The sequence below is a fragment of the Rhineura floridana genome, chromosome 2, assembly GCF_030035675.1.
Source record: "Rhineura floridana isolate rRhiFlo1 chromosome 2, rRhiFlo1.hap2, whole genome shotgun sequence".
NCBI lineage: Eukaryota > Metazoa > Chordata > Lepidosauria > Squamata > Rhineuridae > Rhineura > Rhineura floridana.
Window position 1 is genome coordinate 37,276,095 of NC_084481.1, and position 12,477 is coordinate 37,288,571.

Genomic DNA, 12,477 nt, shown 5'->3' on the forward strand with positions numbered 1-12,477 from the left:
TCAGGAAAGGACAAAAACAGCCAAGTCCAAACACTGGGCCAGATTAAAATGAAGCCGGGAAATATTTTCTGTGTGTGTGTTATTCTTTGGCCTACCCAAGGAAACAGCAAGCTCTGAACTGCTGGAATTTAAACAACAGCTGGGGAAAGAGAAAAAACAAGACACACACATGCACACCCCTTCAAATCTGGATGTGGAAACTGACGTAACGGTGGCCAGGTCCCACAAAGTTAATGAATGGGAAAGGGCTATATGAAAACGAAAACAAGGGCTTAATGGGAACCAGGAAACATACGACTTGCAGTACAAAGATGGTCATATTTTGAATTCCTCTCCTCTCAAAATTGTGATGAGTGTATTCATTTTTGCAGTTGAGGACACTGGAAAAGGCACACTTCTCACAAAAAGCTATAAATAAAAGCATGGCTGTAAAAGAAAGTGGACAGAGAACTGGGAAAGGCTATCAACATTGTTGGCTATTTTCTACTAACCCTTGCTGTGCCACTTGCACTTTGCTGCTTGAACTCTCCCGGTTCATATTTCAGCCTATACAAAATGGGAGCCACAGATCCTTCATTCAGCATCCCGCCTCCAGAAACAGATGTAAGTGCAAAGCTTCATAATCCCAACCACTACAAAGTGGGATTTCTTATGCATAGTTTGTCTACAGATGACAAACTGCACACTCATTTGCAAACTCGTAATGGAAGAGAATTAAGAGATTTCACTGGCAAATTAATCAGTACTTCCCATCACAGGCTGAGGCCCCATCTGCACCACCGATTTAAAGCAGTATCATACCACTTTAAACAGACATGACTTCTCCCAAAGAACCCTGGGGATTGTAGTTTATTAAGGGTGCTGAGTTTATTAGGAGGTGCCTGTTACTCTCACAGAGCTATAATTCTCAGAGCTTCCTGGGAAGAGGGACTGACTGTCAAACCACTACAGCTTTAGATGTATAGTGCAGATGGGGCCTAACCGGCCAGTTAACCAAGGGGGCAGAGAACAAAGGTTCAGGAGTCTTGAAGAGCTGACCTCTCCACAGGCCACTCAAATAGGCAAATTTCTTTCTTCCTGTGCAAAATTTGATGAAAAAGTAAATTAACAATATCCTTCTCTTAGAGCAGAGGGTGGGGAACTTTTTTAAAACCAAGGGTAGGGTTGCCATATTGTCTGGTTAACTGGGTTTGACCCAGATTCTAGTCATGGTACCCGGTGCCCTCTTAGCTCATTAGGTGGCCCAGATTCCCAGCTTTCATTAAAAAAAAAGCACAAGTCTCTAGCCTTTGTAGATTCAGAGATACAAGGCAAAATGTGGAGGCAGTTTTATGCCCAATAATTTTGTGAGAAATCAGCCTACTCCTGCCTTCTGTTGTTCTTAGCCAATGAGTGACATCACAGCTGTCCTGGGAAAACCAAGCATTTTAGCATGCCTCCCTGTTGCATATGCAGAATCTAGGCAGTTTAGAAAATCCAGAGACTCTAGGTCACTTTCTGGTTGAGTCAGCAAAGAGAAACAGCCTTCATCTCAATTGCTTATGTGTCTCAGGGTATGTGTCTCAAGTACTGAATGCAATGGGAGGGTCTGCCTGCCATCATGGAGGATGGAATAAAGGGGTTTGAATCCACCAAACGCTCCCTGCCCTGAACAAATACAAGATATAAAAGCAAACCTCTCTGTAGAAAAGGCAGAGGTATTAGCATTTGCATTTTTCGGCCCTGCTCCCTCCCTGTTAAATGGTGCTTGCTCCCAAGTAAAGTTGCGTAGGAATGCAGACACGCTCACCCTGTTGCCCGGCAGAGCCTCTGTTCAGCAATTCACAAAAGGCTAAAAAGTATTTTTAATACATATCTTTCTTCAAAATAACTGGCAGGCAATATATATATATATATTCAATGCAGTGGGGGGTGCAACCTTTTCCCCCCTTAAGACAATGGAATGGAACAATCCATCCCACACTCATCACCCTGGTAAGTGGTATTCTTTTTCTCTTGGAGTTACATGTCTGCTCCCTGACAGAGGCTGAGGTCTTTGCCATTTCCACTGCTATGCCAGGTTCTTGAGGGAAAGTGGGGACTGGGCTTTAGCTCCTTCACAGGACACCACCAACAGCATTATTCATGGAAGGCAGAAAATGGCTGGGTGGGTCAGGTACATTCCCCGTTCTCTCCCAAAATCTCTACATTTAAGCCTTTATCTTTAATGCTCATTGTTGCAGGACTGGGTGTGGTTACTTAGTTCTAAAGGCACTCTGCCCATTCTCTGTAGCATTCTCTTTTAATCAGTTTGTATTCCTTGACCTTCTACAGAGTCTCAGTTGCTGAAAGGAAAGGCCTAAACACGTTATTTTCCCCAGAAGCGGTGTCCCTTCCCCACCCTCACCCTGCACCATACAACCATTAATATGCTTAATATGGTTAATTGGCACAACTAGTGAAGAATTTGGATAGCATGCAAAACAGCCTGCCTGGATTTGTGGAATTGGAATATGGCAACCCTAACCAAGGGCCACATTTCTTTCTCGGCAACTCTCTGAGGGCCATGTGCCAGGAAGAAAGTGGGTGGAGCAACTAATATAATCTTTTACTTTGTACATTAGGCTAGCTTCTAAAGATACAACACACCCATCTCGATCCTTCATCCAGGCAAGCAGGAGGCATGATCAGAGTTCAAGGACACGTTCTAACCAGGTAAAAAATACTCAAGGGGTGTGTGAAGTAGGGCATGTTAAGGGTGTAGCTGAAGAGGGGTTGCAACCTGGGGAAAGTCCCAAGGGCCAGTTAGAGAGGCCTGGAAGGCTGCATTTGGGCCCTGGGCCCAAGGTTCCCTACTCCAATCTTACAGCCTGCATCCAGAGCTTGGAAAAGTTACTTTTTTAAACTACAACTCCCATCAGCCCCAGCCAGCATGGCCACTGGATTGGGCTGATGGGAGTTGTAGTTCAAAAAAGTAACTTTTCCAAGCTCTGCCTGCATCCCAACCTAGCAAACGGTTTGCTTTAAGGGTGAACTCTCTCCAGTAGCATGCAAAAATCGTGACCCTCCAAGCCTGATGTAGCCTTAGTTACCAGTCACTTATAGCAGCCCATGAGGGACTCAGATCTGTTTTTGCTTTTGCTTGGAGTATCACAGCCTTTGCTGTAAACTATACAGGCTTTATTTGCAGCCAAAGAAACATAGTTCAAATTTCTGAATCCGTAAAATCTATTCAACTATTTGGGGGGAAGCTGTGGCGTCCCTGCTCTTTTCTTTTCATGGCAGCACCCTATTTCACCATGTGTTTACCTCAGTAGGCAACACCTTCCATCACATACTGAACAATGCTGCCATCAGGACTTTTACTTCAGATCCAATGCTTGTTCTCTTTAGGATATGAGGATGCGAGGACATGTATTAATCTTATTATTTCATCTATATAACTTTCCCTCTTGGTAGTAATTGAGCAATAGGCAAAAGATAATGAAGAGAACAGTATATTTATTATTTCACATTTGAAAGGTATTATACAATAAGATGCCATTTATCCTCCTGCAAAACATATTTAAGTTACAAGGTTTTACTAATTATATTAACTACTAATTATTCCCTCCTACATTCATACTCAGTTTGTCCCTAGATCCCACTCAAATCCTAGAAATTGTATCTTTTCATCTAAATTTTCAGCTGCAACAGGCCACAGATCTAACCGAACCTAAATTCTACCCCTAACTTTTGCTCATTCATCAACCACCGCTCACTTCTAAATGATCAGACTTCTCCTCCCCTACCACTCTCTCAGCCAGTCACCATCCATATACAAATACCCATGCCCTATCACTTATTTTACTCACTCTGAAGCACCACAAATAACATACATATAAGCAGGTGACATCACAAGGGAGGTTTAAGCAATTTTGCGATGACACAACAGAATGCAAGTCTAGGCCAGCTACACACAGCCCAGAAGAGCAAGGCAGAACCCCATGCAGGTGTGAAAGCAGCTCAAAGGGATTAACAATACCTGCCCAGGCATCTCAAGTTTCTCTAGCAAAGGGAGAGGAAAAAACCCACACGACTGGTATGTATGCTATCTATCACAGAAACATTTTAAAGTGTTTTAAAGTGCTTTTAGTGCTTTTGTTTGCCACCCTGGGCTCCTACTGGGAGGAAGAACGAGATTTAAATCAAATAATAAACAAACACACATTTGCTCAGGGACAAACATAATTCATCCTGGGTACAGTAGGGCCAGTTCCACTGGGCGCTCACCCCCAGAGCAATCCATACTCCTTTTGTGGACCGCCTCGAGGCAGGTGAGCAGAAAGAAATCTCTAAAAGAAGCCTGGAATCAAATTGCATGAAGGAACGAAGAACTAGGATTACAGTTTCCAACTTCTGGGTTTTTTAAATTCTTGTACTTAGATACTTGGCCAGAGGCAGAAGATCTGGAAGGTCACAGATGAAGCCCAGCAGAGACAAGCCACAAAGAAATTAACAGTTCACCTAAAGCAAAATGCTCTTCAGTTCTGTTGATTGATTTCAGACACGCAGTACATCCAGCACTGAATATATACAGTACATTAAGGAGTGAAACGTTTTTGTAAGTTAGAAGATATTCCAGAAGATATTTGTCCTATTACACAGATAGGGAAGACCAAGGTTCAGAGATGAGCAAGGCCAGTTAGCAAACAATGTCAGAGAATTCTTCAGTTCATAGGCAAAGTGAATTCTGGAAGTCAATTCCCAATTGTACTGTTAATTTTTTGCATGCTCTGCCATGATGTCTCTGCCATTTCTTCTCTCCCCTCCCCCCCCCACTAACTCAAGTCATTTTTTCCACGGCTGTCCAGAGAGAAAGGCCACTGTATCTCTCAATCTCAGATGCCACCACCCACCGGTCACACAGGATAATAAAACTGGTCTGTCTTACAGGATTGCTGTAAGGCAAGGATTCTTAAACCTTCTACCCCCAGGGCCCACTTGAGATGGCTGAAAATTACCTAGGCCCAGCCAGTCACAAAATGGTGCTGCAGTGGCAGAGCCAGTCACAAAGTGATGGCAGATGGAGTCAGAATTTTGAATAATCAACTAGCAATTACTTGACATAACTTTTTACTGATAACTATTCCATCTTTGGAAACTGCCAAATTCTTTGCCATGGTACTTTCCTTGTGGCAAGGAGTTCCATACCTCAGCTTTCCTCAAGTTAAGTACAGATATTTCCTTCCACAGAAGTTACTGTGAAGTTACTGTGACTCAGCCTCCCCAGTTTAGGCAGCACTTGATGATTCAGAGACAGTTGGTTGAAAAGCCTTTTTTCTTTAATATGTTTCTCTTCCCACTCCCACATGTGTCTCAATGTATTTTTACCCATCTCCTGTAATTTCTTCTCCCGTTCTTCTTTCACATTCAACTCGTACCCTTATTCTGCACACACACACCCCAAACCTGCCAGTTTCTTTCACCCTCTCTGGGACTTTCACATTAACTTCTTCCTCCTTTAACACCTTCCCTCTCTTATCTCCTCCTTTTCTAGTCCCAATTTGTTTGTTTGTTTGCTGTAAGGTATAGAGCTAATGTGCTCAAGGCCCTTTGAGTGCTTCAGCGCTATAACAATATAACATTATTATTTTTTAGTCCATCTGCCTCCCTCTTCATGAATATTCACCCTGCCTAGAAGTGCATTTGTCAGCCACTGCTGTAAAAAATGATTACTGCTCTTACTGCAAATTCAACATCTATTTTGGATTAAATATAACTTAACAGCTAAAGAAACAAGGCAGTGCATCAGCCTAATTCTGCATTACAATTCTGCCTGAAGGTGATGCAAGTAAACTGCAAAATTTTAATATCAAACATTCTTCAACCTTCCGCTGACTGAAACAGCATGAAACATAAACAATTTATGGCAAAAATCTTTCTCCCTTACCTTTTTGGTTAGGTACATATCCTCAGTCTCTGTTTTTAACATAAAACCCCAGTCTTTTTCAACATAGAGTTTTGATTATTTGGCACTGTAGACAGCACCAGAAAGGCAGCTGATACATTATTTTAATAACTAAATAAATAACTTTAAATAAACGTTGGGATAAATTAACTCATGGTATTTTTCACAGAAGTCTGTCCTTGAAACAAACATGCTTGTATCTCAGATTCAAACATTTCATATGATGACTAGTCCTCATTGCTCATTATTTCTCCATTAGCTATACACAGCAAGGTGAGAAGTCCAAGTCTACTGGCAGCCTGACATAACAGTCAAAAAGTACAGCAATGGGGAAATATAATACCTGGAAACCAGACTATGGTGAACAAAAATTGCTTTAAAAAGTCTGGGTGAGGAGTAGGTTTCCACCTTCTATCCCTTCCAACAACAGTTACAGTGGAGCAAGTGGCCAGTAAACAATTTTGTGGACTACCTAGTAACTTTTATGAGGCAGCAGTATCCTAACACAAACATCTGTTCCTGAACTCTGATGCTTTCAATCTCTTTTCCTGCAGTTAGCCTTTCCTACATTGCCTTGTCTGTCAGAGGACCCTGAGCACGTTGACATGGAATTCTTGGGTGTTGCAAAGGATTCTGGGGCATATTACGGATATATGCACACAGTTCTCAAGGAACATTGACTGGTCTTGCTGGGCCTCTCTGTTGCCCTAGAATACCCTCCTGTTTCTGAAGAATGCTAGGAAAGATTAGTTGCTTTCCAGAAAAGCAGGACTGTCATTACTGCCCTAATAAGTTACCAAAGAACCTCATGTTCCCTATGTGTTGTGGTGTAGTATAGTGTGGTGTAGTGGAATAGAATGTTGGCACTAGAACATAGATCAGGGTTCAAATCTCCGATGAGCCATGAAGCTCAATTAGGAGACCTTGAGCCAGTCATTGTCTCTCAGCCTGACCTACCACAAAGGGTTCTTATGAGGTTAAAATGAGGAAGAATAGACCGAAGTACATCTCAAGCTTCTTGAAGGAAAGATGGTATTTATGTAATAAATAGATAAATAAAACAATTTGATGTATCCAAGAAAGAGAACTATGGAGTTTTTAAAGTGCTCAAACCCTACATTTTGAACACTAGGCACAATCCAAACAAAAGATGTCTTACTTATATCATATTTTATATTTTTGAAAGGAAAATCCAGGTAAATGCATTATTCCAATTCTGTATATTCAGGTAAACCATTCTGAGTGCAGTACATCCAGCTGAACCATTTTAGCCATTTTAATTTGGCTGCTTCAATCCACCAGTAAAAAAAAAAAAAAGAGTTGAAATTGCCATTCAGTCAGATAAGACAAAAAGAACTCTTTGGAAATTTTTGTGTAATTGAAATTCAGCAGGAATTTTCGGTTTGTGGGGGAAATGTTTACGTGTGTGTGTGTGCACAAGCACTCGCAAATGGAGAGAGAGAGATGATCTACTACTCTCTGGCACAGAACATTTCCTTATTGTACTACTTCACAACATTCCACATAAAGTTCATTGCCCAAGGAAAGCTGCCTAACCCTTTGACAATAAGCTTGTCAAACTATATTCAAAGCAAGTGGTTCCACCACCTTCCCACAAATGCTACATTTGCCAGGCTGCAAGCTAGATGAGCACACATACATATATACACAGAGAGAGAGACACACACCACTATCTTTCAATCACTCCAATTCAGCACCCAAGGGATTGAGCACTGGCTGCCCTTTTCTCTTTGCTTGGGGATTTCATTTCAGCAACAAAGACCTCATCGTCACTTTCCCTTTGGAGAGAAATAAAGCTGGAAATCAGTCAAGCAAGGCCTGGGTGCAGGGAGCTCCCACCAAATAAATCAAAGAGGGTTTTGTGTGCTCATGAGCGTGTCCCTTTAGTGTACCTATCCTAGCCTCTCTCTGTATGCCGTTATCTTTATGAATGTTAGTCTCCAATGAGTTTTTTTTTGGGGGGGGGGGGAGCTAGCTGATAATCATCCACTTAATCAAAAGCTCCAGAAGGCTCTTTGCTTCCAAGTGCGAACCAGCAGCAGAGACATACATTCTTCCATTTCTTTCCTGCTGTTACAGGGATTCATACTTCTAATAATCTATTTCTGCCCTCCCACCCCAACACATTTTAAATCCAGATTCAGCAAACAAAAAGATCTCATTTCCCATCACATACAGTGGGTTACAGGCAAGGAAGAGATCAAGCCCGGGGGGGGGGAAGAGAATATGAAGTCAAAAGCCTGTTGTGAATGCATGGAAGGAAATATTTATTTAGACAGCTTGTAAATTAATCTGCTTGGGAAAAAGAAAATCTAATGAGGAATGCCCATTAAATCCAACTGATTCCCCAGGAAGTGCTTAATTGTTTCTTTCATTTTCAGTGATTTCAATGGGACTTAAACAAGCCTAACTCTGACTAACTATGCTGAATAGCAATAACCATTTTTCATAGACTTCAAGATGGCACCATAGAACTATCATTCCTCAACACCCTGCTATAACTAAGCCTATGTGTTGCTGAAGCAATCACATCTTCTTCCCTTATTTAACCCTTCCTCTATTTCCCTCTCCTTCCACTCATCTTCCTTTCTAAACTGTAAACCCCTTGGGTGAAGGACCTCTCATACTCTGTAACGCAGCATCTACATGGATGGCACTATATAGATATTTTCATTATCATAATATATATAAGTATATATGAATGATCATTTTTAGAGTGCTGCAGAAACCTGCACATCTGTTTAATCAGAGATCACAGCAAGACAGAAAACCTGCAAAATATGTTTGCCCACAAAACCATAGGGGTGTTCACATGTAATCTTCAACGAGTGTTCAGTATGTGTACCTCTGTTCACAAATAATTGTTGTGCATCAACGTTCAACGAGTGAAGTCCAGGCTTCTTCACACATTAAACTGAATACGGGTGCAAGCTGCCTCTACACATGTGCAAGTGTTTGTGTGTACACTTTTTGATTTGTACAGCTCAGCTATTTTTGTATGCAGGTACACAGATTATACACTCCTTCAGTGTAACATGTGAACATTCCTACATATCTCTGTGTACACAATAGCTGAGCTGTTCAAATACACACAATGGAAATGGACTGCCTTCAAGTCGATCCCGACTTATGGTGACCCTATGAATAGGGTTTTCATGGTAAGTGGTATTCAGAGGGGGTTTACCATTGCCTTCCTCTGAAGTTGAGAGGCAGTGACTGGCCCAAGGTCACCCAATGAGCTTCATGGCTGTGTGGGGATTCGAACCCTGGTCTCCCAGGTCCTAGTCCAACACTGACCTGGGGGAGGGGCTGGGGGAAGGGAGGAGGAGGGGGAGGAGATTGGGTGGGTAGGCACTGGGCAGAGGGGAAGCCCCTTTCCTTTCCAAAAAGGACAACATTGTGAACAGTATTGCTTTTCAGCGTTTCCCCCACCTTTTTATTCTACAGCAGGCACATGTAGCCTCCCACTCAGATTAAAACCGAAACTGTCCCTGGCCACACCTGCACCAGCAACAACTGGAAGTGACTAGCATGTAAAACCAGGGAAATAGGAGGAAGGAGAACCAAAATGCTAGAAAAATAAGTATTTATTTGTAATCCAAACCTGACGCGTTTCAGCCTTTGTATATTTAGGCCAGTGGTTCTCAATCTTTTTTGGTTAGCAGCGCACTGTAAAACATATAAAAATTTTCTGGCGCACTTCGTGTACAAAATTAAAAATATATTAATATATTTTAAACTATGAATAAAATTAACTTAATAATATACTTTCATAATATTTGTGGCACACATAGCCAACTCTTGTGGCGCACCAGTGTGCCGTGGCACACCATTTGAGAATCACTGATTTAGGCCTTCATCAGGGGAATAAAGGCTGGCAAGAAGTATCTTCCAATAAGCAAACTGCTGAGGCGTTTCCATCGGTGAAAACAGTTTGCTTATTGGAAGATACTTCTTGCCAGCCTTTATTCCCCTGATGAAGGCCTAAATATACAAAGGCTGAAACGCGTCAGGCTGGAATTACAAATAAATACTTATTTTTCTAGCATTTTGGTTTTCCTTCCTCCTATTCCCACGTCTACACCAGGCCTTTATTTCACTTTAGACAGTCATGGGGCTTATCCAAACGGAGCGGGATAATCCACGGTTTCCATATTCGGTCTGTCATCTGATAGTCCTCACTTTGCCTTTTAGTTCGCTCTTTCCCAATTAAAAAAAATGCTTTTTTGCACCCGCACATGCAGCGGTAAGACCCTTACATTCTCTTCGCTTTTTCCAAGCTCTGCCTCTAAAACCTCCCCCTATCAACCAATTGGTCAGCAAAAAAATTACGTATGCTCCTCTCCCCCTTTGCAACGAAGCACAATATGGCTGTAAAGGAGTTCTCGCCTCCGAAGGAAAGGCTGCTGGTCGGTTTCACGCCTGCCTTGTTTGTATTTGCGATTTATGCTTAAATGAATGTATGCTTTTCTGCCTTTATTGATATTTAAGGAGATACACACGCTGGCAATTGCACTTATTTCTCCAAAAAAGCAAGAAAGTGTCACCCCCCCTCCTTCTCCCTTTCCTTCCCACAGAGAATGAAATTGACAAAGCTTTCTGGAGCAGGCTTGAAACTGACCAGAAGCCCTTTCCTTGTTTGCATTTGCCATATTACACTTAAAGGAATGTATGCTTTTCTGATTTGAAGCAAAAACCCCAGCAAATAGAATGAAATTGACAAAGCTTTCCCAAGGCAGGCTGAAACCGACCACCCCCCCCTTCTCACTTGCTGTGCATTGCAGATCTCACCCAGAGCGGCCGCCCAGTTTGCAGGCTGGCAAAAAATAAAATGCATCTGTGCAGTAGTTGCAGACCCCCCCAACACCCCACCATTGCGATGATTGGTTCAATTTTCCCGGGCTTATTCTCGCACATGCACAAAAGTGCAGATATGTGATTGGCTGGAATGAGGAGAAGGGGCAAGGGGAAACGCCCCAAAACCGCCCATCAGCTGTAAAGTCTGTGGTATTGCATCCTAACTCCTGAAGCGGATGATTCCCGATTTTAAACAGCAAATCGCATTTTTGCCGGTATTGCAAGGAGCGGATTTAACCCGCGAAAATGCGTAACAGCACGAGACGTCATTTGGACGACCAAAAAATAATGAACACACATAGCGGGCATGTCACACATTTTGCAGTCGTCTGGATGAGACCATGGCTTCTCTCAAAGAATTCTGGGAAGTGTAGTTAGTGAACGGTGCTGAGAGTTGCTAGGAGATGCCCTGTTCCCCTCACAGACCTTCAGTCAGAGTGGCTGACTGTTAAACCAGTCTGGCCACTGAAGCTCTGTCAGAGGAATAGGAGTCTCCTCTCAGCACCGTTCACAAACTACACTTCCCAGGATTCTTTGGGGAAGCCATGACTATCTTAAGTGAAATCAAAGTCTAGTGTGGGTGTGGCCCCCTGATTAGCCAAGCCCAGCAGCTGTGAGTCTGGCTTTTAGAACACTGACAGTTGGTTCTTACTGAGCATGGTTCTTACTATCATTCAGTTCAATGCAAAATTTCTTAAATTAATTAAAAATCAGACAGGCATTTTTAAAAAAACTTAATCTGCAGAAGATGAAGGTCAAAGTATGGGGCAAGGTCAGTAATAGGATTACAGGTACTCTGTGAACATGGCTGAGTTTTAATGAATTTCAACAGATCATGAGAACTGACAGAAAAAAGTCCAAAAGGGCTCTGGGTTTCTCTCTCTCTCTTTTTTGACTTTGAACTCTCTATTCTCTCTGACTGTTTTGTGTATCACCATGAAAATTGACAGGGTTGTTAAGCAAGCGTTTCTAAGTTCAGGACTGTAAGTTTTGTAAGGTTTTGTTTTGAAATGAGCTTATGGGAAGCATCAGAATGGCATGTGGGGGTATTTTCAATTTAACATTGCGGAATGTGAAAAATCCACGCTGGCTATAGTATACAGCCACTCTCGTGGCTGTATAATGAGGAAGATTCTTGCATAGCCTCCTTTTACATATGAAAGTCTATTTCTTGCATAATCTTCTTTTACATATGAAAAACAGATTTCAATCAATCTTCAAGTGCAATTGAAGGCTGGTATTAAAAAGAAGTATTTGAAAGAAGCTTTAAAAATACTAAATAGCATGGCTTGTCTCATTTTTTCTGACCAGCACCATCCAGTAGATAGTATACTGATCTAAGAGGTTCCCTTTCAAACCAGCCATACATTACTCTGTAAGTTTTGCAAGGATAAAAACTCTATTTTTCACCCCAAGCCCTTCATGTGAAAGAAGACTGTAACGTTAACCTACCTCAGAGACTTGTTGTAAGGAAGAACAAAGACAAGGATCATTCAGATGTTCTGCCCATGGGGTACAGCAGGTTCAAAATTAAATAAGAATGTTTGTTTGGCATTCTTCCCAAAAATGGGATTAGGATACTGAGGAATGGGCTGGCTTTTGTGAGGACAATGCTTTCTGTGTATCTTGTAAATCTCTTAATCATTTCCCTTGGGCCTGCTCAGAGGATA

General features: G+C 42.0%; 1 protein-coding gene across 5 annotated transcripts in view; it reads right to left on the reverse strand.

Moving 5' to 3' along the window:
- Positions 1–12,477, reverse strand: part of UBE2E3 (ubiquitin conjugating enzyme E2 E3) — a 148,445-nt gene that overhangs the window by 107,294 nt on the left and 28,674 nt on the right. Inside the window, exon 1 of one of the 5 annotated variants that reach the window (XM_061608297.1) lies at positions 492–765. The exons of the other annotated variants lie outside the window; for them this stretch is intronic. Within the exon in view, the coding sequence (XP_061464281.1) occupies positions 492–538 (47 nt within the window). The 5' untranslated portion in view covers positions 539–765. Of the gene's footprint in view, positions 1–491; positions 766–12,477 lie in introns of those variants that run through there. 5 annotated transcript variants of the gene reach the window in all.